The 27,543-nt window shown below is 46.0% G+C and overlaps 1 protein-coding gene across 1 annotated transcript; it reads left to right on the top strand.

The window, feature by feature from the left end:
• The first annotated feature begins 216 nt into the window (after positions 1-216).
• On the top strand, positions 217-26,206 carry LOC144146720 (uncharacterized). Its single transcript, XM_077678648.1, has 9 exons — positions 217-564; positions 4,022-4,219; positions 7,911-8,307; positions 9,980-10,110; positions 13,318-13,356; positions 16,825-16,962; positions 18,535-18,779; positions 23,349-23,443; positions 26,065-26,206. The coding sequence occupies exons 1-9, from the start codon at positions 519-521 to the stop codon at positions 26,204-26,206; spliced, it is 1,431 nt and encodes a 476-aa protein (XP_077534774.1). The 5' UTR covers positions 217-518.
• The last annotated feature ends 1,337 nt before the right edge of the window (positions 26,207-27,543 follow it).

Raw genomic sequence — 27,543 nt, 5'->3', positions numbered from 1 at the left:
GTGGTTGTAACATAAACATAAACATAAACATAAACATAAACATAAACATAAACATATTATTGGTAATGTAAGGTTCCAGACGCTTGGGAGAGACTCAATGCATTCGCTTAACTGCAGCCAACGGATTGTATGTTGCAAGCTTTCTGGTGCACTGTCTGCATACACATTTTCCTTTTATCCAGGCTATGGGAAACCTGCCTGTCTGTATGTGCAACTGTGAACTTGGCTGATCATACAGGGCCCTCTTTGAATGCAGTAATATGTTGTCAGTAAGAGAGCCATGATTACAAACGCATTGTTAGTAGTTGAATTTCTGAGCGGTACGAACGTTTACGAGTATTCATTGTATTTCATATCATGCCTATCATCATTCTCATATTTGCCTTGGGCCGTTGACATTTTTCGTAATTTTTGGGGTGGGCAAGGCTGCGAAGGAGAAGGACAAGAAGAAGAGAACGCCCCTCGCGCTCTCGCATTCTGGAGCTTGCTAATATCGCCGGCCTACGACGCCGATTGACATGGAACCTGCAAGTGAGCTTCTAACGGGGACCCCTGAATCCCTGGGTGAGTACTACCCGAAGGTTGACTGCTTGAGGGGAAGTGCTAATGAGACCGCTTGGCGCACTCGGGGTCTGTGAGTGTAACTGTGAGCCACTTCGGTCATCGCCTCTGAGGCTCTCGGAGACTGGGCGATTATATTGAGGTTCATTAGTTCAAATGTAACGCGCTTAATTCGGGTATCACCCGGAACGTGCAGAAACATTTGTATTCTCTGTGAGAATGTTCGGTAGATGGTGTCTCGGTCGTACGTAAAGAGCGGTGACGTGGCACCAGGTTTGACGGGCTGCAAATAATGGGTACAAGTTGAAAAAATGCAGGAGCACCATTGAGAGGCTTTTTGGGCGCATACAATATTTTGTGCAAGTCGGGACAATCGCGAGAATGGCAAGAATCGTTTCTGATGGGGAATCAGTTCTTTTCCTCTCAGAGTGCGCTAAGATGATGTGTGGGTTTCCACTGCAATTTGCGCCAAGAGGCGTCTAGTTTTCGACGAATGCTTTAGACGAATGCTTTCGACGAACGCATTGTAACGTTTCGCCTCCTTGTAGCAACGAAAAAAAAAATAAGATCGGTGACCCAAATTCGGTTGATGATCGAAGCCAATTACGCGTTAGCTAAATGGAAAATAGCGTGTATTAGATGCGACGCATCTCTTTGACTCGCCTTGTCCCTCCATCCATCCGTAGTCCGCAAGCCTCTCCCCTATTCTCCTCGCCATGCCAGCTGTGCGTCAGCGCGCGTTAGCGCTCGGTTAACACATGAGCATGCGCTACTCTCTCCCATTCCCCTCACCGTTAACGCGCGGTACATATAAACGCGATAACTGCGCCGCTCCGCTCAGTCGCTCCACCGCCGCCGCTCCGATGACATCCGATGACCACCGATGATTTGAATGGAGACTAACAGGTCTGCTACCGCGATGGTCGGCGCAACCGTAACAAGCACCGCCCAGATGCGTCGCAGCACCCCATGGTTTCCCCCGCGGAAAAATGTGGTCAAATTTTCGCTGGGTTCAGAACCTCAGCCGTCCCAATTCATTTGCAATTCGGTATGCGCCTCTAATGGCTGCGTGCTACTGTCACTGTCCGTATAGATTGCTTTACGATTCGGCAGTTGTATTGTTGCTATGTGCAATGTTTTACATATGCTTAAGAGCGATTGTTAGCACCCTTTACACTTCATCGTTTCTCTTTATTATGACGTATAGCCACCTAGATGTCGTATACAAACAGCGTTGTTTCTGTTGTTGAAATGTTTCGATGTTGCGCCTGTTTTCGTAGTTTTGTGTCATTTTTCTTTATGGGCTTTTTAGCTTGGCAAGTTTTTTTATTATTGACTCACTTTTCCACATTTAACCTACATGGCAAATACTAAAACTAATGGACGTAATCGTGCGCGGTAAGCTTATGGGTATACCTGGTACCACACGCACTTCGTAAATTTTTGAAAGGCGATTCATAAGTAGCTCTGCCTCCAAATGCAAGTTCTCCTTGATAACTGAATGTGATGAACAGAAAGCATTTGGTGCGAGTGGGCAACAAATCTTTATAAAGCGAAATCTTTTTTAATGGTACTGATGGCGTTCTGTCAACAAATTAATACATTACCCCATAGACAGGTTGGTCGGCAGAGAAGCTCTGATACGATGCGCGTGCGTGGACCCGGATTTGATTGTGTGAGAACGGTTACTTGATAATCACGAAAAAGGAACGGTTTTAAATAAGACAGTACACGCAACGATCATGAAGGAGTACCTCAGTATACCTTTATCTCATAAACTACGTACTCGTGTAGGCTTAGATCGTTTGCAGATGCCTTTATTTTGCGCTAAAAAATTGCCGCATGAACTCAGCCTTCGTTTGCGAATTGGATCTCTGAAGGTTTCACGATCGATTCGACGAACTTTCAGCAAATGTCGAACATATTTGTATCGAATGTTCTGATGCAATTTTGCCGTACGCTGTATATAAGAAAGTTTTCGCTCTTTTATCCAGTTTTTTTTAAGAGCGGATGTTAAAGGTTTGTGTGTTAAAATTTAAGATGCGTGAGAGCAAAATACTATAAAACTAATGGGGTGCCGGAACGAAATTTGTGTTGTTTTTATTGAGATGAAGTTCAAACCCAACTCAGAACAATATCTCTTTAGAGCTGCAAAACCTTTTAAGATGGTCGAACGTCTTTCAGAATTCAATATTGTGGAGCTATTATGTGTAGCGCAAAGAAATTTCACACACCTACAGTTTAAGGAGAATCCTTGATTTGTCCAATGTGTCAAGTTCACCACTTTGCTCTGAGTGTTTCGCAAGCCATAGAAGGTATCACCTTTATATTTAAGGGCGGTAACTTGGAACTACAAATTGCAAAAACATATGTTAAGTTGTGCAATTTATTTTCACGTTCTTCATATCCAAGTAAATTCTTGCTCCGTGGGAAACGCCAGTGGTCTGCAGTGCTTGAACTGGTTTCGTGAGCAATCAGCTTTTACAGCAAAGCTGCGTATCTGTCGGTTTCCACATATAGCTTGCATGGATAAATCGCCGAAGCACGAAGATTTTTCCTCCCAAGAGCTAGTGTTTCGTGCTTCATTCTTTGGGAGCTGCCGGTGCGACCTTTTTTTTGGTGTTTGCCATCCTGCTTGAAGGGCTTCCGCATCGACATTTTGAACGCCGTCATTCACGGCTAAGCGCACGCACATCACTGGTTGCTCCGTTATGCCTGCACTTGGGAGGAGGGAGAGAGGGGCACGTGCAGGCGCACGGAGGCACACGGTCTGTTCTGAGATTTTAAATTCGGCGTCGCTCGACCCGGTGAGACCTGACCGCGTTTGGGCCGGTGTGTTAAAACAATGGCTGCACACAGACAGTTACGCAGGAAGATGCATACGACCTGGGTGATCAATGAACAGCCCCATCCCTGTACGATAGGATAAAACTAGCCTTTCTGTGTATCACTCAGCTAGTTAGCTCTAAAACATACTGAACCAGAAATTTCAAGAATACGTGTTTTGTTTTGTGCACTCCGTGAACTGCGTGCATCTTCGCTGGTCACCTCACTTCACAAAGCCTGAAGACATTGAATATTTTCGCTCCCCTTTCTCACGAGGTTTCTGAGCTCTTTCTTTCTAGTCGTACAAGCGCTCACACTCTTTCCTCCTCAGTCGACCTCTACTTTACGTGCAACCTGGCTCACTATTGTAGTAATAATACACTTTTTGTTGTCATACGGGAAACAACGTAGTATGGGAGTCGATGTCCTCGCTGGAAAATTCAAAACAATTTTGTTGATTTTAATGGGATTGTGCTGCAGAGTTTCCGGTTATAAGAAGTTCGAATGAGGACGCGTATACAAGGCCAGCCGGCCAAATCGTGCGTCCGGCATCTAATGTTGCATTTCAGCGTTTTTCTTCTAACGACGCAAGGGCGCCGATGACCAAATAGCGCCAACACGTCTAACCTTCCAGAGGCGGGACAGTTGCTGGAAGCGGTGACGGATGCCGTAATGGTCGAGGCGCAACGCGTCTCCAGTGAAGGCCCCTTCCAGACCGACCAGGACCCCATGCTGGAGGTGCTGCAGAAAAACGACGACACCGGGGAAACCACGATGAGGATAATTGACCACAGCCCTGGTGACTCTCCAGACCATGCAACACCATCAGTAGGTAAGAGGAGTCGCTACAGCACATGACCATGGTGGTGGTCAGGTTACAGATAGAACGGAAGGTGTTAAGGAAGTGTTGGTATATACATCCCGTGAAAGAGGGCTAAATATGGCAATGTTAAACACGCTGAAGGCATTCAGTGAGGGGGGCTTACCTGTGCTCCTATTAAGTCCTCATGAGTTGAATGGAATATCACAGGTTAGGTGAGGTTAGGAGAAGAGATAAAGCTGTTAAGGTCATAAATTGCATGTACAAGTTTAAGGTAGTTCAAACCTATGCGCCAATGTATATCTTTGGAGATCAGAGTACTAAAGGCTTTCGCCAGGATACAGTATTGGCAATCACTGAAGCTAGAATTCTGTAGAATATAGCAATGGGAGTATTTGGCCCTGTAGTCGGGAGGTAGGTAGGCGAACGGACAGTGGAAAACAATAGATTGGGTATCCTGAATAGCTGAAGGGACGTAGGGCTTGGAGAAAGAATACGTTCTTCCTCATACAAGCGAAGACAGTGACATAGAAAAGCTCGTGGTGAAACTAATAGTAAATTTGGCTTATTTCTCAGCGCCAATGTGTGCATTCTGCATGGTGTTGAAGTTTTAGGGAACGCCAAGAACTGGGATCGCAGAATGGGAAGGAGCAGAACTAGGCTAGATGTTAGATTAAAAAGCGTGAAAGGTCGCCATTATTAAAGAAAATAAACACCGCACAGGTGTTCGAATGAGAATTCTGGAGAACTTGTGCCGTCAACAGAAGAGTAAGAAAGAGTAGGCAGTTCGATAGACAGCCTAACTATAGTAACAGCAGAGTAAGTTATAGATGCAGGAGGGTGAGGACCTGGTAAGGAACGCAGTACACAGGAAGGAAGCAGCAAGGAAGCAGCAAATCTATTTGGCAGAATTATGAAAAAGGGCAAACATAATCAAGAACAGTTATATCCACCCGTAAAAATACAAACAACTAAAGAAATGACATGGGGCGGCCGTGTAAAGTCGACGAAGAAAAAAAAAATGTCTAAAGACATAGTACCGAAATAACAGGAATGCTTCCAGCGGGCATGCTAACGCGGACTTAAACTACAGCAGCAGCAGGCCGGGAAACAGATTTGAAAGACAAAGCCTGGATCGCGAGGTTTCAGCAGTGCGGCAAGAGGGAAACCGCGCTCGCAGCAGTGAAGGCAAGTAAAAGTGGCTGTGAAAATGTAATAACCGCTAATCTACTAAAAAAATAATTGTAATGGCGTACTGGAATGCTGGAAAATGTTTCCCACAGTGTCAGAGAACATTACATACTGGACAATTCCACCCTGATTTTAATTCAGAAAAGATATCAAGATTAAAATTACTCAGCTATCGGCATATTTCTTGTTCTATCCAAGATAATCGCCTTGAACTCCCCCTACCTCCCCCCGATTTTGAACATTGTTAGAATACACTAGATTTAGAGAATACTGCTCTACAACAGACAATGTTCATGCCATCAAACTCGTAATGGAAAAATTCGCGGAGAGTAATAACCCTGTGTAGATTGAAGTTACGAAGCACAAAAAAAAAACATGGTACAGTAGATATAACCGAAGTGTTGTAAGAGTTGTGAGGACCGGGAGTTAGCGGAAGTATATAGCGCTCTAGGATTTGGGAGACCTATATAGTGCTCTTGCAGGACAGACCCCATAGATCCAGGGGCAGGATAACCTGTAGATTATTAGTAAAAAGTTCGCAGTTAGGGTACAGTAGATATAACCGAAGTGTTGTAAGAGTTGTGAGGACCGGGAGTTAGCGGAAGTATATAGCGCTCTAGGATTTGGGAGACCTATATAGTGCTCTTGCAGGACAGACCCCATAGATCCAGGGGCAGGATAACCTGTAGATTATTAGTAAAAAGTTCGCAGTTAGGATTGACGTCAGAGAAGAGGATACAATTTCGTTGCAATTATTTGCGAAACGTATTGCAAAGGTTTTAACGCAGCTTGATTGAGGGATTCAAGAATACCAGTCAATAGAAAATAGCTGAACAACTCAAGATTGGAGCATAACGTTGTCTTAATTTGAGGAGACCTGGAGAATGCTTAAGTAAATGCACTGAGAGGGATAAAACGTAGTTGAGTATGACGATGTAACCTCGGAGACGGCAGATGCCGTCTCGGAGAAATAAAATTTTTCTCAGCTGGTAATAATTCGTTAAAACTACGGCCTTCATTTTCGATTCGATATGCACTGAGATCGCCAATTGTTGTGACGGCCCTCTATAAGACCCTCTGCTGCCTTGTTTCCATTAGTGCTTTGATTGCTTTTAAAGTGAGACAGTTTGACTAGAGGTTCGTAATTTTTTTATTTTCGTAATTTTTGTTTGCGTTCTTACTGACTTTTTCATGGAACCGCGGTTGGGTAAACTCCTACGGTTTCTGAAAGATTCGCTGCTGTGTGAACTGCGTCGGCCGCACTACGGCCACACCGCCCTCTTTGTGGAAATTATAAGCAATGCCGATTCTATTTAGAGACCTTTTGCACTCTCTTGTTGGCCAGTATGCAGGGGCGTGTGAAGTTTCCTGCGGCTGATTGGGCCGTTAAAACGTTAGGCGTGTGGAGTTTATCCGGCTCATACAGGTTTTGTATTTGTCCTCACGACAGACAATAAAACCGAAAGAAAACAAGAAACCGCACGAGTGCGCGTGTATATTTTCACAATAACCTTCGATCAAGGCTATAAAGGAGTGCGCACGTTCGTTGAAACTTTTGTGTCACCTCGACTTCGCAGGTCGTCCACCTTAGCGGAGCCGAATCGCTCATAATTTTTGAGGCGAAACATTAATCACTTACGCAACACACCAATAAAACTCTCATCGCTCATTTGATTTAAGGGGACGCGTGTTGAGAGAGGGATTATGGAAAGAGTACGCGCGCCTGGTATCAGAAAATAATACAAGAACATTCCAGGCCGAAGGCTGCGGAGGGGCGCATGGAAGGAAAGTTAAAGGGACCCTGCAGCACTTTTTATAAGCGCTTTCACTTGTTCCTTCGCGTCTGGAACCACTGCGAAAGCTAAAGTTATCGCCAGCACGGAGCGGCAACGCGTGATTTGCTGGTCGCCCCAGATACGCCTTCCATTTATGCTGTATTTTTTGTGTTTAAATTTGCTATCGGAAAGGGTTCAGTGCTGCAACTAAAGGAAAATCCACCAACACTTGGTACATGGCCTTAGTGACTTAATTCGAGCTGTCGAAGAACGTAAAGTGCGCGAAAGAGAGAAAAATCTTTTGACCGAGTTTACAAGTTATCTGATGGGCATAGGCCAGTAATTTTTGTCTGAGGTACTTTGCGACCCCCTAATTTAAATACTGGGTGTGATGGGTGACTACGTTCTGCAAGCATTTAAGATTTCAAAAACAGTTGAAAAAAATGTTGCAAGGTCCCTTTAAGGCAGGAACGCAATAAAAAAAATTGTGAACCCCTCCGTCACGGCACACCTTGCTTCGCTTTAAAACCACACAAAAAGGCAATGGCCGTATCCAAGTTCACTGCGAGTACAGACCTACAAGGTGGAGCCGACTTTAAAATGCCGAGACAATTCCAACCCCCTTGAAGGCATTATAATGACGTGATTTTTAAACTTTAAGACTCATATTCCAATTCCCTCTTGTGACAGGCAACATACAGAAAGCTTGAAAGATCACAACAAAATGATTCTTTTAGTTACAGATGATTTAACGCCCAGTCCTGACGCTGTCGCCTTGGAGACTTCACCCATAACCACGGCTTCGTCCCCAGTAAGTCCTGCGGACTTCGACTCACCTGTGTCTAGCCCGACGCCCACATCTTCCTCGGACCTCCACGACCCTGAAGTGTCAGTCCCCAACTCTCCTTTGTCAAGCCGCACTTCCTCGTCCGGAACACACAGCTCTGGCGCATCCGAAGGCCAACCCGAGAATTTGGAGTCACCGGAGATTGTGGGCGATGGGCGAGAGAAGCATGTGATGATCGACTTCTCTCCCGAACATCGGAAAGGCCACAAGAAGCACAAGGGCCAGAAATGCCGCAGATGCAAGAAACGACGCAAAGGCCACAAAAAACCCAGCCAACCGGAACCCAGGTACACGTCTGTTTGCCGCTTTTAAGCATCACTATTGCCAATTAAGCCTTTCTGACGAAATGCAGTACCTGTCAAGAGGAATTAAAAATCGGCCAGTATTTTTTTGGAGCCATGCAGAGGAACAAAAAAGCTGAGGCACTTGAATTAGACTAGTAGAGTAAGGGCAATAAAGGTATCGTGTAAAAACCTTTAAAATCTCTGAAAACACCCAATTTGCTACGAAACGCAGATTGGCACCCTTAGTGCTTGTTAGTGGAAACAGAAGAACATAATTTTCAGAACCTCTTACGGACTGAAAAACACCTGGTTATCTGAGTGTGTGGGCACGATATTCATGAGTTTAGACTTTTGCGACTATTTGCCGACAATTGCGTTCTGTACAAACAAATAATTAGTGAGAGTTACGTTACTCAACTCAACATTGACTTGGAACCTGTTCAGGATTTATGCACCCTGCGGAAAATAAATTTAGATAAAAGAAGTGTATTCACGTTTATTTACAAGGAACGGGAAGCCGATGGAGAGTGAGCACCTTTTAAACAATGAACGTCTAAAAGAAGCTTCCAGCTATAAATATCTAGGTGTAGTGTTTTCATCGGATTGCTCATGGAATGTGCGTGTAAGCGGCCTGGTGGAGAGAGCTGGAAGGGCGCTAAATTTTATGCAACGCTGCTTAGGATTTTTAGAGCAAACCATACTCTACTTGACGGGATCAAGTCGACGGCCTACTTGACACGATGTACTTGAACACGCCAAGTGCAATAAGACGGGCGACTTGACGGCCTAATGGACATGTGTTCGACCTGCACTGGATTATGCCGGTACCGTGTGGATCGTTCGCAGGTCACACCGATTCATGAACTACAGAAAATTCAAAACGGGGCGGCTAAGTTTGCCCTGGGACAGCTTAAGAGGCGGGATAGCTGCAATCAAATTGAATACGAACTTGGGTGGGAACTGGTTTCCTCGCGTCGGCGAAAACTGCAGTAAAGATATCCTTTCAGAAAACAAGAATCAACACAATATACCTTAAAGAACGCCAGTACACTTCATATAGAACTACCATGTTTTCAAAGTAAGGCTATTGCGTATCAGGACGGACTCATTCGCAAAATCTTTTTTTTTGTTGGAACCATTAAAGAATCGAAAAATGTCTCAAGCGCAAGTGGGCAGCAAATATGAAGATATTTTATGTTAATACCGTAACCCGTCTGTACTAGTGCCTTCGGGCAATGCGAGGTAAACTTTAAATAAATAAATAAATAAATAAATAAATAAATAAATAAATAAATAAATAAATAAATAAATAAATAAATAAAAAATATCACCTCGCTTTCTAATTTTAGGGGTGTACCTTCCCAAAAATAGCGCTTTGGGGAGCACCCACGTGGTGATGGACATGTACTCCGAAGTATGAAGTCTGTAGTTATAGCAGTTGGACGTCGATGATTTATTCCTTACGTTAGTCAGCCGGTCGGTCGGTCGGTCGGTCGGCAAACAATCGGGCACCTATTTTTACAGGTATAAATAGTGGCAGTAATTGACGAGGCCCGGATGGGCGACTCCCGGGAAAGTACGGGTGCTTCTGGTGCTGCGTAAGCACGTTACAAAAGCGATGGTTAGGGCTGCAGCTGATGTGATATCACGCGGACACGTCTTCATGCGCACCCAGGATGGAGCGGCGTGACAGTCTGCCGATGCCCACGAACACCGAAGCGGTTATCTACATGTGCGGCTTCCTGCTCACCCTCGTCGTCCTTGCGGCACTGGCGGCCTCCACGCGGCATCTCTTCAAGCAGAGGGGTGAGCACGCGTGGCGGCGTTGAACCGACTACCACTCGTCGCCGGTACACGTTATTAGGTGGCTTTGGCCGCCCTTCTAAAACTCTTCCGCTAATGAGAATTCGATTCGCTTAATTTTTGAATAGTATACAGTGTCACCAAGTATTATGTAGGCAAATGACAAAAGTATTATCACATTGTAAATACGCAGACCGCCACCTTTTTGCATTATAAATTATTCTGTGCATTCCAACTAAGAATATATTAAAATGTCCTCAGTAATTGGGTCTAGCAACGCTTCGACGTCTGCATTTGGCACTGGCTGGATTAACGTCATGGTGATACATGCACGCAATGATGTATGTTTCGCAAGCCTTCTTTAACTACTTTGTAAACGGCTCAAACGGGATCGTTGTCGAGTGGAATTCTCTCATCCCGTGCATTTATTGTTTCACTTACGATGCTGATTTTTATATAGGCAGAAAGAATCATTCAAAAGCTGGTGGGTATTTTACAAGAAACAAGGTGGTGGGTATGTGTTTTGCTTATTCATCGATAACGGATGTTTCGGCCGGCAGTTTTACAGAGCATGAAAGAGTGCCTAAATTTGTGTTAATTGAAGCTTGCGTACAAACGAATTGTAAAAGAACGGTATTGGGATCAGGTCGTACATTAGGGAGAAAATCATTTTTTGCGCGCAGACTTTATCGAAAAGCGTCGACTTACGTCTAGGAATTACATTTGGGAGCGAGGTGTACGTGAGGTACTTGATGAAAGCTAGGAGTTAAAAAAAAAACAAAAACTCCTGGAGCACTCAAGACCGCTCAGGTGGTTTGAATGCCTATTTATTGCCCTATTTATTGCTTTTGTATCGATGTCTTCGGCGAAAACTTCTTAGACCGACCCCTTTTATGCTACACCATATTTGCGTCTGTTGCTTCGCTTTCGTTTCTTCGTCTTATGCAGCATGAATTATAGCAAGAAGAGAGAGAGAGAAAAAACTTTTACTGCCGCAAGGGCTAATTCGGGGGAGGGGTGGTGACCAAGGGAGGTAGGTCCCTGGTGACTTTGGCAGCACGGGCGACGATGGCATCTTGCACCGCCGAATCCGAGCTGCCCAACGCCCTCGCCCAGTGCTCACCGTCTCGATATGGAGGGAATGGGTTGTGGTGGCATTGCCAGAGGATGTGATCCATGGTTTGGACCACCCCACAAGCGGGGCTGTGGGGTGAAGGGTACAGAGCGGGGTACATGCGGTGCAGGCGGGAGATGCAAGGAAGAGTGTACATTTGGACTAAGACTGGCACACAGCACGTCTTTTCTAGAATCGGGGTTATGTGTGGCTGGTGTGCGGCAGTTCCACTCACGTGGCTCATGTTCCTGTTTCACGTGGGAAGCAATATTCTGCAACTTTTACGTTTACTATTTACATCTCTGAGTTTAATGATGCGGGCACTGTGTCCATCGAAACTTTCGATTACTTCACAATTTTCCAAGCGGGTATGAGCTACGAATAAAATAACAACTGTAACAACTGCTTTGGTTCAACCTCTGGCAACGTCAGGAGACAGCGCAGTGGCAGTGGCCTGCTATTGAGGGGACGCGGGTTTCAATACAACCTCATCGCGTGTGTTTCAACGCTAAATATTTAAGTTCTCCATTCTGTGAAAAAGCGCCATTGTTGTTACCCGGTCAAGAAAAGAGCCGTCGCTCTAAAAAGTAAATAAATAAAATGAAACATTTTTGATGTGGTGGGTTTGAACGTGGTTCTGCGTACTAACATCCCTGTTTTCTACGAACTGGCCTATCACCGCACTTTGCAAACGTACAACACAAGTTGTCGTCGTTAGTGGCACATACACACTTTGGGGATTGGCCAGGAATCAGGAGCTTTGATGGGCAATGTGTCCGCTTCACAAAATTGAAAACTATGAATTGGAAACAAAAAAAAAATATGTAGAGTAGTGCACGTAGCGTGACACCTGAACGTGACGGCACGCGAGGATAGGTGCACACCAGCCGCGCAAAACCCTGATTTTAGGGAAGCTGTGACATGTGGCATACGGTTTGCAGGTGCAATGTTCCCCGTAACACGAAGAAACTAAAGCAAAAAAAAAAAAAAATCCCTGGCAATCTTCACTACCTCTCCTGTAACATCCCGCAAGGGCTAACAGTGTTAGGAATAAATAAATAAACTTGAAATTTGTGGAGGGAAGAAGCATGCAGTTTACCAGTTGAGAGATTGGAAGTCTCTCTCTTGCAACAGGGCGCGCGCTCTGATTAGCGCCACCGCCGGAGCTTGGTCAGGCGGTGGCGCCCTCTTTTGCGTTGAACTGGATTAAAGCAATAAAATGAGACAGACTCGCTGTAAGTTCTCTTCGTGTCACACGCCACAGCAATCTGAGAAGTATGCTAAGAAGTAGCGGGAGGCGTTGTAAAACGGGTGTCCCGGTGTGTTTTTTTATTATGCATTTTTGCCCATGGAGATGAAACGTTCTAGTGCGAGGCGTTGGAAAACGAGATGAGGTAGCGCTTCGTCTTGTACATGTTGTTCTCTTCTCTATCCTCGTTCGTGTTATTTCGCGCTTCCCGCCAATGCAATGTCCCGGTGTGTTCTTTTCGTACGCGTTACGTTCAAGGGCGAGGCACTGGAAAAGAGTGTCCCGGTGTTTTAGTAGCGGGACTACATGAGAATACGATGGCATGAGGCGACTACGACCCGAGACGCGGACACCCCCAGCCCCTAAGGTGCAGCACACCTACAAAAGGGACGCTGCACGGCGTCGCAGTCTGTTACAGTATTTCTAACCAAAAGGTAAACGAAAGCCAAGAAAGAGATGCAGATGCGATGTAGCGGTACACAAGCTACTAAGTATCGCGTGGCGTTCACCTTAACCACGAAAGCAAGCTTAAGTGCCCCAACAAATTTTGTGCTTACGTTTAACAGCCACGGCCATTTTCTTTACCGGACAACAACTGCAAATTCAACAAAAACGTCAGTTTTTTTACGGAATGTGGCACCTAACGTTTTTGCCTTAATATATGTTACAGCACAACCGTAGTACACAGCACAAAGTTTGATTGCACTGCGTCACGTTAAACCTAATTGTTTCCTTCTTGCTTCTACGAGGGGGTGAATTAGCATGCAATCAATGATCTCGTAAACAACTTATTTGCCTTAGGAAATATCTCCATGCCGCAATCTGCTTTTTTATCGTTCATTTCCAGGTGTGCTGGTGGTTAGTCTCCGCACAGTCAACCCACAAGGTGAGTGTACGTGTCTCTGAAAGAGAGCTAGAGGAGAAAATCGGGCTCCGTTTCTTCTTCGACGTTGTTTTCTTGTCGAGTTCATTGACAAACGCGTTTTCCCTTTGTTCAACTAAATGAAAGAAACATTTTGCAGCCCAATAATGTCTGCCTTAAAGGCCAGAGAACTAAATTTATCGAAAGGTTGGGCAGCGTATCACACGAATTTACTTACTTGACATTTATTCGCTAGCCGATAGGCATATTTTTTTACCACCAACAGGTGGCGGAAGAAAAAAAGGGCGTGTCGCATTTGTAGATGTCGTACCGGCTTTATAACGGGGCACAATCATTTGCTACCTAATTTCGTGCGATCTTGTAGTGAGTATTTGTAATTTCCATTATTATTTGTGAGTATTGAAGGTTAATAGCAAAGATGTAGGTGACGAGAAGCGGCCGAAGCAGGTAGTAGCGTGCGCCTCCAGGCGATAGTCTCAGAAGACGAAGTGCATGGAGACCAAGGCGTATTCCGGCGCGTGCCCTCATTCTCGTGCAGCCGTAACGCAAATTTATTTTGTCGTCCAATTCGATGCCTGCATTTCTCGGCGAAGGTGGAGTGAGGGAAACGTCCTGTTCGAATGCATGTTGCTCTTTAAAAGTGAACTTGTATTTCACCCTCCGGATTTTGTGCATTTTGTTAATTGTGTGGAGGGAGTGCTCACAACATATTTTTGTCCGTGCGGCTTGGGGGTTTTAAACTAGTTTATTATCTGTTTAGCATGCATATTCGTCACAAATATAGCGGGAACACGTGCAAGAAAAAAGGCGACGAGGTCGCCACTGAAAGCCCATTGAATGTGTTCGTTTATGATTTTCAGGAAGGAGAAACGCCGACACATGTAAGGATTTCTCCGCTTTTAGAAATGAAATCCTACTAATGACTGTCGTGCTACATTACTTCATTCCATAGCTTCTTTTTTAGTGGACAAAAAATCCCGGGCCACGAAACCTAGGCGAGGCATGCAGGGTATACATGCATTCTTGGCTCGTCGGCGTATTTGCCAACGGGGATGAAACGACTGGGGAGGGGGGCACAGGTATAAAGCTTTGCTGTAAAAGTCTCGTGTCGTGTCTTTAAAGCATGAGGCGTGCTAGCGCGAGGTGTAAACGAGCTTCCCGGTGTTATTTAGTGCTCGTTACGAAGCGTTCCTGAGCGAGGCGTAAACGAATGCCCCGGTGTTTTTTAGTGCGTGCTACGTTCTGTGGCGAGGCGTTAACGAGTGTCCCGGTGTTTTTTCGTACGCGTTACGAATACTTCCAGAACGAGTGTTCCGGTGTTTTAGTACCGTGACTACATGAGACGATGCTACGACGATGACAGAAGACGCCGGCAGCCCAATCCCCTAGGGGCTTCGCCCCTAAAACATGGCTATTAAGGAGACACCTGGTGCCGTGACAGCTGAACTCAACTGAATTAGCATCAGGTTAATAACGTTACATGGAGGCAGGCTACTTTAGTATTTCCATTCTGTTACTCGAAACATGAATTCAGCGCTAGAAAAAGGGTGCACAAGATGCCCGTGCAAGTCACCGAGTACCCTGACCCAAGTAGCTGGTATTAACATAAGCTGCCATGACTGGGTTTTTTGGCTCACCAATGGATGACTTTTTTCAATCATTCTTGTAAAGTTTTCCAACCTTATACCGTGGCCTAGGAACAACTGACATGAGGCAACACAAGCACACAAACGTTAGTTACTAAATGCATTGTTTACCAACGTGTTAGGTTAAATACCTGTTACTTTTACACAAATCCATTTTTTTAAACGTGTTAGGTTAAATACCTGTTACTTCTATACAGGTTAAATCAATAGCTCCATACACATGTATAAAGTAATAAGAAAAAATAAAAGTAATTGTACTGCCTGGGATGCGTCTTTTTTGGCTTATACCATTGGTTCATTTTTTTTAATCATCCCTGTAACATTTGTCATACTTATACCATGATACCATTGGTTCATTTTTTTAATCATCCCTGTAACATTTTTCATACTTATACCATGGCCTAGTAACCACTCCCATTAGGCAACACAAACACACATATTTTAATTCCTAAATGCGTTATTTATAAACGTATAAATTCTAGCTATTCTCACACGGGTCACATCAGCAGCTTCCTACACAGGCACAAACATGGGCACCGAAATAAAAAGTAATAGCATTGCCTTGCACCCTTAACGTCCGCTGAAGTTGCGCCAAACCAAATTGTCCACAAAGAATAAAGGAGATCAACTGAGGCCCAAAACTCTATTTTTACTCGCGCACCTTGGTAGGTTTTTATTGCCAACATGCCTGCTTGGCAGCAAAGGCCAGAGGAGACAAGAAATCAGGTTTGTGGAGATGAGGACACGCATTCGAGAAAGTCATTTTGATACATTCTGGAGGTTCTCTGGCATTATCATTCTGTTCTGTGGAGCTGACCTTTTCGGAGCTAAATAAATAAATTCACTTGCACTAGCCAGTCACTCTGAAGACATTGAGTGTTAAGCTAACGTAGTAGGGCGACTATTACACGAATAAAAAATGGCTAACGAATAAAAAATGGCTAAGCTCAGCTAACCTTGGATATGCAAAGCAAAATCTTGGCTTAGTGTGGTTGAGTCTTGGTATCACTGCTTAATCTTTGATGTAGCTGTATTGCCGACCACGACTAAAAGCCGCTCGGTCCCGTGCAACGCTCATGGAGGAGGCCCGGCCTCGCTTTCATTCTCGGCGAACGTGGCGTTCCTGTTTCACGGCGGACACGGCGCAAAATGAGTCATATACCCCGAGTCGACCAAGCAGCGCATGCGTGGGAGGCGCCGGTTTTGGTCGGCTACCGATCAGCTGAGCGGCCGTTCCCGTAGCGGCCTCCGCCGCTAAGTCGCAAAACGGCTTATAACGGGGCCTTGTGCGCACCGCCGACAGCGGGGCCGGCGAATCACGTGATGGGCTGGGAAGGGTGTGTCGCCGGGGGTCAAAAGGTCACCTTGCGCATCTATGAAATCGCTGGACAAAAGTTCTTAAGCTTTGCTTTAAAAAATGGCTCGCGATTACAGTGCTCCCTAATGCGATATTTGGGCGCAGCAGCCGTGTGCTGAGGCAGCACTCACTCGTGGGTTCTCTCGACGCTAGCGATGATGAGCCTCTGCATAGGCGGCGCGAAGTGCCTCGTGCCTCGTGCGGGCACAGCATACTGCCCCCTCCCCTCCCCCACCGCATACCTTCGGAGAGCGCTGGCTCGCGCCGCCGAGGTGAACCGCCCTCCCATCCTAATTTCACGACACTCTCCTGCTTTTATTTCTTTCATCGTTCTCTTTTTCTTTCACTTGCCTTCGTTCTCTCGGTTGTGCCGACGACCGGCTCAGCCCACAGGCGGGCGCCAAAGGGCGGCGCCCTAAAATAAGCAATGGCAATCGTTAATCCGCACGGCTATTTGTTTCAATGCAGGGGTTCCCCCTTCCCTGGTCTGCGGAGTGTCCAAACTTGCAGGCCTGGCAAATCTGGCCAGCCTGTGTTCTCACATCATCTACACGGGGGACATGGACATCCTCAGCGACTACGTCGATTACACGCTCCTGCCCACCAGTGCGTGACACTTTGCTTCGCATGCGGCAACGGGATAAGTGCAACAAAATACAATACGCCTAGCAACTTGTGCAGAGTTCGATTGATTGATTGTAGGGTTTAACGCACCGACGCAACGCAGGCGATGAGGCGCGCCGTAGTGGAGGGCTCCGGATTAATTTGAACCGCCTGGGGATCTTTAACCTGCGCCGAAACCTCGTACACACGGGAGTTTCTGCTTTTCGCTTTTGTGCAGAGTGTCGTTTCTTTTGTTTGCAAAAACTAAGGGAGATTGAACAGCACACTTCGTTCCTAAAAAGCTTTTGAGGTTCGCATCTCGACCCTAAACGACACCGCGTGAATCCCTCGAGTGTCGTTGGCCTGTAGTTGAAACAGCGCTGATGCGGCAGTCACTTCATTGAGGTGAATGTTAACGTGCCGTAATTGTAGGGTGAGGGTAGTTAATGTAATCTTTTTAAGCAATGAAAATTATGTACTTTAAGACAATGACACTGCGTTTAAAAATTTTGGTAGTTACAATGTCTTGCCGGATCGCAAATTAAACAGCAATAAATATTCATGCCACCTTTTTTTGTGTACTAAAACAACGATTACCCAACACAGCATAAAACATATGGTCGCTGTATATGCGCTCTGTTTATGCCGTTTTACTCTTGTATATCATATTTCCAATCGTTTACCCCGAAAGTGTTTTATTCCCGGCTACACAAAGATTTCGCTGACGTCATATCCGTCACGAAAGTGACGCCTGCATAACGAAGCAAGCGGGCTGTAAAGGGTGCACCTCTGAAAACAGGGTCTTCTTGCGGGGAAGCAACCCTTAGAACCAAGGGTTGTTCGTTTGCGGGTTTTAGGCGGGGAGCACCTTAGTACCGCACAATGTCTGTCCGTGTCCATGTGCATAGCATGTACCACCGCAAAAAATCACACAGGCACCGGCAGGACTCGACCCTGTGTCTAGTAGACCAGACAGAGTTAGTGTCATTCGTCTTACCCATTGGGCTAGGACCGTGAGGTAGTACCCGAGAGTCAAACGGCTTACTCCTTCACCTGTTACAGTGCGGAGAACCTTAACACCTCCCAATGTCCGTCCGCGTTCATCCGTGCGCACACCACCATCAAGCGAAAATAAAGCGAAATTCGATTTGAGCCGTGCGTTGCAGTTTCATTTAGGGAATAATCAAGGTGCAACTCACGGGTCAACTGGAATGACGGTCGGGGCACAAATCAGGTGTCACTCGGGGCGTAACTTGTAAGTCATTTTGAGTTCCCTTACTTCGCACCCTCGCCATAATCCACGGAGTGGAGATGCTGTTTGTGCTTTTATATTTTAACACGAAAGCGTTTTATGCGTAATACGCCTATATTTAACTCACATAACATCCGTCACTTTAATGACGCCAGTACACCTTTTCCGAAGCGACCCGCCAGCATGACGTCTCTCACCAAGCACACCCACAAGACAGCCGCAGACCCGCAAATTACGCTCAGCTGGAGATTTCGCTGCAGATTTCACTTTCGTGCTTTACTGATGTAGGACAACGGGATCGACCACAGTTCTTTTTTCCCCAGATGCGGCCAACTTCGAGGCGTTCCGTCGGCTGGGCAACCCCAGTTCCAACGTACCCCAGCTGCTGGCCTCGGTGCCCCTGGGTCCGCTGTTGCAGCGCCTGCGTGACGGCGTCCTCTGGCGACGCCTCGGAGCCGGCATGGCCCGCTTCGTCAACAACGCCACGGTGCACGGCGTCGAGCTGCGCCTATCGCCCACCGCGGTCCTCAACGTCGACGTGCTTGTCATGATCGAGATAACATGCAAGGTGTTGATTTGCGCCACACTTTGTCCAGTCGCTGTCAATAAGAGGAGTGCGAGGGGTGGAGAAAGTGAAGCCACCTTTTAAATTCGCCAACGCACGAATTGCTATGGGCATAGGTGAAGAACTACGCCTCGATGGCATAATAGCGGATCATTTTTGCTTTCTCAAAGAAGGGCTGTTGCGAACTGAAAACTTGCAAAATGTTCGCTGAATGTCCTGCTGCGTAGAAAACGTTAGGACAGTTTTAATGATTAAAGCTAAATGAATGCAGGTTTGCAGGTTTTTAGAGATACGTTTTTATCGGCATGACTGGAAGTCATCCAAGGTTCTTACATTGCAGATTCATCATATTGCGCTTTAAGGAGACACTTTGTAATGCACATCATCCAAATTTGCGCATTTATTAGATGGTCACACCAAATTCTTGAGGGGCGTCAAGTGCAAACATTCACTTTAAACAGAGGTATAATGGGGGAGTGGAGGTTACAGTGGCGGCCCTTGACATGGAATGCATCATGGTGTACAAGTGCCGTCAGAAGTAATTGGAGCACGGGAGCTGTGGCGGAACCGATAGGAGCGCCCTGTAGCTGCACCGGCGGTAAACGAAAGGAGCAGAACACACATGCGCGCCTGCCGACGGTGATAGCCCATCGGTAATTCTCAACCCACTTTCTTTACTCGGCTTCGAGCAAATTATCCGCAGCATACTGGTCTCGGAGATGGCGCTGATAGCATACCCACATAAAAATATCAGAAAAGAAAAAAGTTCATTTCAGATCCGCAAGATTGCGCCGCCTCTCCAGCAGCTGGCGTGCGCTGGAAGTGTTTGAGCGACGCTGCCAGATACCGCCTGTGCTATCAACGCCATCGCTGAGCCCAGTATGTCGCGAATAATTTGCTCGAAGCCGCGTTAAAAGAAGTGGGTTGAGAAGTATAGATGGGCTCTCACCCGTCGCCCGGCGCGCATGCGTGTTCTGCTCCTTTCGTTCACCGCCGGTGCAGCTACACGGCGCTCCTATGCGGTTTGGCCACAGCTCCCGTGCTCCAATTACTTCTGGTGGCACCTGTACAATCATTTTTTAAAGCGAAAGCTGTGTTAGTGGGACCACTGGCGTACTGTAAAAAAAAAAACTAATGCTTTTCCGCATAGACCTGTTGGTGGACCGAAAAGCTTTGGTACGATCTATGGATACACAACGTTTGCGTGAGAGCGGGCTTCTATTGTGCCAAACGGTTACTGGAAAATCACGAAAAAGGAACGGTTCTGGATGAGGCAATACAGGAATGAATCATGAAGGAGTACAGTAGTATACGTGTACCTCGTAAAGCACGTATTGGTGTTCATCTAGATCGTTCGTACATGAGTTTGGCGCGTTTGTAAGAAAAACGAACCCATGCGAACAATCGTCGCATGGGTTCGTTTTTAGTTACCTGTTTGGGTCTTTGAAGGTTTTCACGCACTTTCAGTAAAGGTTGGACGCTTTTTTAGCTTTCGCGCTTCTCTGAACTTTCTTAAGAACGGATGGTACTTTTTTTATGCAGTGGACGGCAGTTGAGGGATGCCCAGCTCGATGAATAATTAGTCGAGCCATCCGGTCTGCTGAGCCTTCTCCGTTAACGCTTATTAGTTACTTCCCTCACCGTTGTGGTTTAGGATTTCGGGCACGTAATCGACTTCGTCTTTGCGGTTGGCGGTTGCAGCCGAGGTCACTCGTGGACTTGTTTAGAGGGTCACTAACACAAACATTTTTCATCTTGTTTTTTTTTGTAGCGATAAGTAGCTAATGACCAGTTTATCCCGTGTAGAAACCCTATTTGCTTCAGCACCCGCCGCGGTGGTTCAGTGTCTAAGGCGTTGCGCTGCTGAGCCCGAGGTCGCGGGTTCAATTCCCGGCCGCAGAGGTCGGTTTTCTGGTGGAGGCGAGAAGCAAAAATGCCCGTGTGCACGAGATTTCGGCGCACGTTAAAGATTCCCAGGTGGTGAAAATTAATCCGGAGCCCTCCACTAGCTTGCGTTGCGTCGGTGCGTTAAACCCTACAATCAATCATTTGCTTCAGCGCGCGATGGTTGTTTAATTAAAGACGTTTTTAATGCGGCCAGTCGCAGTTTCGGTTTCAGCGGGTGCCGCGAAAGGCTGGATTTGGTATAAACAAAGCTTCCCACGCGACTGCCGGACGGATGTCACAGGGCAGAGCTTCAGAAGCACTGTCGATTCTGCGTCGGCGGCAGTTTCTACTAATGCCTTTACGTACTGATCTCGTGAGCCGCTTAATTAAAGAGCGACGTGGACGTAATGCAGGCGTCGCGAGTGGACATTACTGCCGCGGCTAGAGAACGACGCGTGAAGCTCGAGACAGTGGGTGGGGAGACGGGCGCTGGGAGCACCCGGCTGGTCTGCCTACAGGTCTGCCTACCGATGTGTTAGGCTTGACACTGCGGCGGATAGTCGACTGCCGCTCTGGTATGCAGATGTCGATCTTTAACACAATTCGCCGTCGCATCATTAACTTCTTTCTCGTATGTTCCGCTTTGTTGGGGACTTGAGTCCCATTTCGTGCAGCGATAACAGGCTATCGCTCGAGCTACCTGCGGCAGCCTGCGCTACTTCGCCGCCACGGCCGCCACTTGCGCAGCTACCGTGCGGCTCGGTCAGTGCGCTTTTCGAGTCCCCAGTGCGTTTTTGCGTCCAGTGTAATAAAAAAAAACAATGAAAACAGTGCCCGGAATCGCAGTATAACTTAGGTCGCGGCCAGCTGCCGGATGAGCCAACGAAATGCCGGGGTCTCCACCGCCAACGATCGGGTCATTCGTTACTCGAGAGCGAAAGTTCCGACCTCCGATCAGAACTCAAGATCAGAACTCAAGAACTGAAGATTCCGCTCAATACATTTCCGTTTTTAGTGCCCCTCTGGCGAACGTCTCAATTAGCATAGCACCTTCTGTTCTTTGTCACGGGTGCGGCTTCACGTGCAAGAGCCGTCAGAAGTAATTAGAGCACGGCAGCTGTGGCCGAACCACATGGGAGCGCCGTGTAGTTGCGCCGGCAGTAAACGAAAGGAGCAGAACACGCATGCATGCCTGCCAATGCCGATAGCCCCTCTATACTTCTCAACCCGCTTCTTTTAACGCGGCTTCGAGCGTTACTTGCAGCATACTAGTCTCGACGATGGCGCTGATGGCGGCAGGCGCGCATGCGTGTTCTGCACGTTTCGTTTACTGCCGGTGCAACTACACGGCGCTCCCATGCGGTTCGGCCACACCTACCGTACTGCAATTACTTCTGACGGCACCTCTACGTTGTTGAACCAGGTTGGCTAATATTTTATCCCCCCTGAAATAGCTGCGTAACAAGCCGTTTCAAAGAAACAAGAACACGTGTCACACATACTGTGTTTTTTTTAGATTTAGTATAGAGCGTTTTTGTGTAAGCGAATTTGTATTTTGACTCGGAAACCATTTTTTTTTCTGCCAAAGGCTCTACATAGTGCAGTGATCAAACGTAACGAAAATCCGCGCCAGCGGTTGATTTAACCGGTACAAGGCCTCATAACTCAAATTAGGGTAATTTAAGAAAACTTAGTGGTCACTTTCACTTGATGTACAGGGTGCTGCGACAAGAAATAGCCTGACATTTTTACTTACATACCGCTCAGTATATAGTATTACATTTTCGCAAGAAGTGATTACGTTATGGCCTATCTTATCCTGGAGTAACACAGGTGACTGCTGTGCTTTTGTTTTTACATTAAATAAGTTTACTGCGATGAAAGAAAAGCTTGCTTGAAGTTTTTCCGTGTGCGAACAGACGCATAACTGCCTAAGAGGCTTACACTACATTCAGTAGAGAAGAGGTTTTTTATTTCGAATAAGTACAGAAATACGGTTGCCTGTATTCTATATAAAAAACTAGGGTGCGGGAAACACTTTTTTGCGCTGGGCGAACAAGCAGAGCGGTCAGCAGCACGACTACGCATCTGCGAACGCTTTCCCGTCTACGAAATGCAATTGCTAGACGTGAGCTCTTGTGGAAACTCGGGGGACGCTTACTGCACGAGCGCAATACAACAAATAGTCACCTATAGTTCCCGCAAATAGTTCCCGCACCTGTATTCTATATATTTCGATCTTCGTGAAAAGTGTGAGAGCTCTAAAGTTAGGTGTTTATCGAAAATGAGCTTTAAAGATTGTCAGTGTTTGTTCCGACACGCAGTGTGTGTGGTGCCCTATCTCTGACGCTTGATGAGATTCTGTTCTTTGTCTTGTGGAGCCGCTGTGGTGTCTCTATATAGAACCTCCAATTCGAAAGGGTTATAATAACCGACAGGAAGGCTACACAAGACTACGCTTATCAAATGTGAATAAATGTTTAGTGCTAAATGTTACCAATAAGCAGCAACATATAAACAAACATTAACCCGGGCGGCTAGCAAAAACGAGGCATTATTCAGGCGATGGGTGGTAAAAATAATATAGTGTTAAGGTTTGGTGTAATAAGGCATTTTCGTATCTGTTGTTTGAGCCAACTGAACCGTCCTTCCGCTCGCCATTGAACTGCTGTTGTTTTTCCCCAGGAAATGAAGGAGAGTGACCCAGAATCTATCCTGTTCCTCCGCCTTCGCTACGACATGCTACTGGCGAACCACAGCATCATGGAGAGGCTTGTCGAGTACGTGGTCTTGTGGGGCGCTTATTTACACTAGGGCATTCTCCAATTAAACGCCATGTCATCGGTGTCCATCATCAGCCAAATATGTCTTATTGAGGGGAATAAAAGGTCCCTCCTGAGAGCCACGGAGTGTGAACTGGGACAGGAAAATGTATCTACGTGACAGTAATAATAATGAATGCACTACAAAAAAAAAACAATTTCTGGAAAGTAGTATCTGATTCTCAGAAACCTTTTCAAGATGAAAAGGTCGTGAACAATAATGCTCTCGCGTTTGACAGGAAGTAAGTAGTAACCATAGCAGTAAAATTTCAAACGTTGTCGGTCCCGGCTCGAGGTGCGAAGCTAGTCTGGCGGCCGAAGCCCGACTCGCGGACCGGGCCGGGTTGGGCGTTGGCTTTGGGGTAGGCCCGAGTCCGTGAACACCAATGCACCACAATACTTTTTTAAATAAAAAAAGCGCTGATTGAAGTCACCTTCCCCAGGCAATGATCAACTCAACACTTATGTTATTTCCTTCAAACAGCCTACCAAATACCAAAGGTGATGAGTCAGTCACCCGCCTGTCGCTACGAAAAAATGGGCATATAAAATCAGATTAGGGTGCTGGCAGTTTAATGCAATGCGTGCAATTAACAAACACACACCCGGCTCTTGCATTCCTTCATGCTTTTAAAGTGCTTTTAAGTTTCTTTGATAGCAGCTGTAGAGGCGTGCAGGCGGAGACAAGTTCATTAAAGAGACACTTAAGTGAATTTGTGAAGCTTTCGTTTTTGCTTGCACTGTGTAGACTGGCTCAAATAAACACACTTTTCATAGTTTATCCGGGCGATAGAGCAGAACTTTTTTATAAAGCTCGAAATACGAAAAAAAAAATAAAGCCGTTCCACTTAATGTGAAAGCTGTCGGAAATGCACAGGAGTGATTCGCCATAATGGGCTGAACCGCCGTTATCCGCTTACCGCTAGCACCCCACGCCATTCAAATTTCTTGCCTTCGCAGTGCTCGCGCGCCCCCTGCCTGAAACTGCGCCAGCGGGAATTCTGTTCTCTTTGTGCTTTTCTCCCCGCACGTGCCAACGTTGCACTGCCACATTTTGCGTTTGTAAAAACCAACCCAATGGGTGTCCTGTGCTTGTTCATTCACCGCTGTGCTTGTTCATCCAGCGCAAAAACGTGCTTCTAGTACCCTAGTTTTACTTTTTATCGCAGAAGTTTTGGTTGATTTTATATTCTTTGTGCCTATATGAACTCCGCTTACTATTCTCCCACCATCAATTGTCTTTGATTTTCCTACTAACATACCGGTTAGCGAAGCGTCGCATGTGCACTTATGCAGCTCTTTTGTGGTGCTACCTGGACTGGACCTAGATCTTGATACAGTGTACAAACGAACTAAAGGCACATTCTCCCATTCACAAACGTGGCGTGGCCCAGTTTCAACTGAGCGAACGAATTGCGATGACCCGTCAGCGGCCGGCGGACTAAACGCTGGGTCGGCGAGCCGTGTCGTACCGCAGTCAAGCCAAGCCATTCTTTTGTGACGTCATACGAAACGCCGCAGAAAATGGGCAAGGACGCAGAGAGGAGGAGAGCATTTTCGAATTGGTTTGCTGGGGAATAAGTTCGCGTAAACGCAGCGAGAGTGATAGAAACATGGCCTACAGACTCCAGACTACAAGTAGCTCCTAATCCCACAATGTAATTACTTCAGTGTCCCTTTAAAGGAATGTTTACCTACAACCCTACAATTGCCACTCTGGAGTTTCTGAAAATTTTGTTGGTATGGACGTTTCTGAATTTTTGATACTGTTTTTTTCAGCAAAAGGTCAGTTGATTTTAGAAATTCTGTAGACTTGTGGCAAGCTATCGGGGTTACATGTCTTTTCTTGGTAATACTATAGTACTTTGATAAATATTTCACCAAAACCCGTCATAAACTTGTGGCACGTTGTCGCAGGTGTTAATTAAGGCTCTTTAGAAACGATTCAAGAGTGTGCGTGTCGTATGTTACCACGTGCCCACCACCTTGCGGTGGTGCCTAAGGCGTTGTGGTGTGATTCAGTATACTTCGCTTGCTTGATTCTCAGCATTGAAAGTTGCATTTCTGATTGTGGGAAATGGGATATAACACTCTAGCCCGATATTTGTGGAGCGCAATAAACAAGCGAATGCACCCCAGTTTTGTTTGAAGCCTTTCGTCCCATGGCTGGTGTGTACCCAGAGCGTAGCTCAGTCGCGATACGACAAGTACGAAGGGACATGCCTGCCGAAGAAACTTTCTGTGTCAATTGTGCACTGATCCACCAACTAAATTGGATCTATTCACACTTCGCTCGAATACAAGCAACGTGAATCGTTTAAGAGTTTGGTGTTGGGCCTGTTGGTACATATTTGAAGAACGGTGAAACCCAGCCTTGAAGACGCGTACACGAGGAGAGAGTAGAACACACACGCCGGGACAACACACACATACAGTACGACAACACACACACACCCCAGCATGTGAGTTGTCCTACTCTCTCCTCGTGTACGCGTCTTAAGGGCTGGGTTTCACCCTTCTTCAATGTGAATCGTCCACACGTGGGTGGTCTGTGCAACTGTTCAACTTTTTTCTCGCAGCTGCCCTGATTTGGTGGTGTTTCGCGCCGAGAACCACGAGCTTAACAGCAAGATACTCCGAGCACCCAACCCGTACAGGCGCTACATTGGCTCCGACATGGCAGAACTGTTTTTGGTAAACCACCTCTTTACACGAGTTTAAGAAAGAATGCGATGGTATTCGTTTGGTTACACTTTCTTATAAAGCTCGTGTTTTGCTTAAAATAGTTTCTAGCCATTCTTTCACGTCGTTCTCTGTTTTGCTTCAATACGAATACCTTCGCCTTGCGCCCATGGTGGCGAATGATGTTTTAAATGACTCATAATTTTCCTGTAATGTCCCCTGCTTTGATTTTACGCTTAGCAAGCTATGGCACGCATGATGTGTGCCGCTATCATGTAGTCTAATTACGTGCTCACGTAACAATTTTCTTTCTACCTGATAGGTACGCTAATGGCCTAAACATGTCTGACAGCGGCCAAGCGCAGTTTTCCAGATGTATAAATCTCGCCGTTTTTTCGGTCGGCTTCTCAATCATGAATGACTACTGTGACAGTGCGGACGAATGAGAATGTAAGAAGAGCTAGTAAAAAAACCTTAATATGCTTTAACGTAGAAATCGGGATGCCAGTCTATTGTCAGAGGGATGCATGCGACTCTTAAACATGAAGGTTACCGAGCATACCGGGTAGGGACACCCACTGCAAGAATAACTTAACAGATTAATATTAATAGCCGCACAAGAATAATGATCTCTTTAAGGGGAGCGCTTTTTATAGAGAACTAAACCTGACTAATATTTTATTGCTACATCCAACTCCGCCAATGCTAAGGCGTATATTATACTGAAAGAATGCTGGAAGTATGTGAAAGGCATGAAGACAAAATTTGATTCGAAGACCACCCGGGTTTTTGCAGCCACAAGAAGCAGACCTCCGTTAACGCGCAACACAGAATTGTGGTATCATTTGAGAACATTTTTGCGCTTACCTGTTTAGAAAACGGCCCTAGATATGCTGATTTCAGCAACATAAAAAATATTTCCCGGGAAATTTATGGCATATCGTGTACCATATTTGATAGTTATTTTACAGCAGTTATTTAATTAATAAATTTATTTACATAACACTGCAGAGCAAGTGAATGACCCGAGCAGGATAGGCAAACAAAAAATCTACATACACATACAATGCAATGCAACAGAATACACCAAATCGCTAGGAGACCAGTGCAATGAACAGGACAAGATTACATTCACATTTACATAAATACGTAAGTGTTTCGAATTCATTTCAAAATAAAAAAGCGTGGTAATTAAGCAATAGCAGGACCAGCCTCATTAAAATAATAATCGCCAGCGAGTAAAAGTTGCAAAAATGAATTTGCAAACCTTTCGTGAAATTACCACAAAAAATACGTTCTGACCATTTGTTCAGTTGTGTATTGTGCAAAATGTAAAAGTATCTGTCAGAAATGAAAATTTGTTAGCTTGTGTTTGG

Source organism: Haemaphysalis longicornis, unplaced genomic scaffold (assembly GCF_048455015.1).
Source record: "Haemaphysalis longicornis isolate Haplotype H1 unplaced genomic scaffold, Haemaphysalis longicornis Haplotype H1 scaffold_7, whole genome shotgun sequence".
Lineage (NCBI taxonomy): Eukaryota > Metazoa > Arthropoda > Arachnida > Ixodida > Ixodidae > Haemaphysalis > Haemaphysalis longicornis.
The sequence above is the reverse complement of the archived record's forward strand: the minus strand, read 5'-3'. Positions and strand labels throughout refer to the sequence as shown.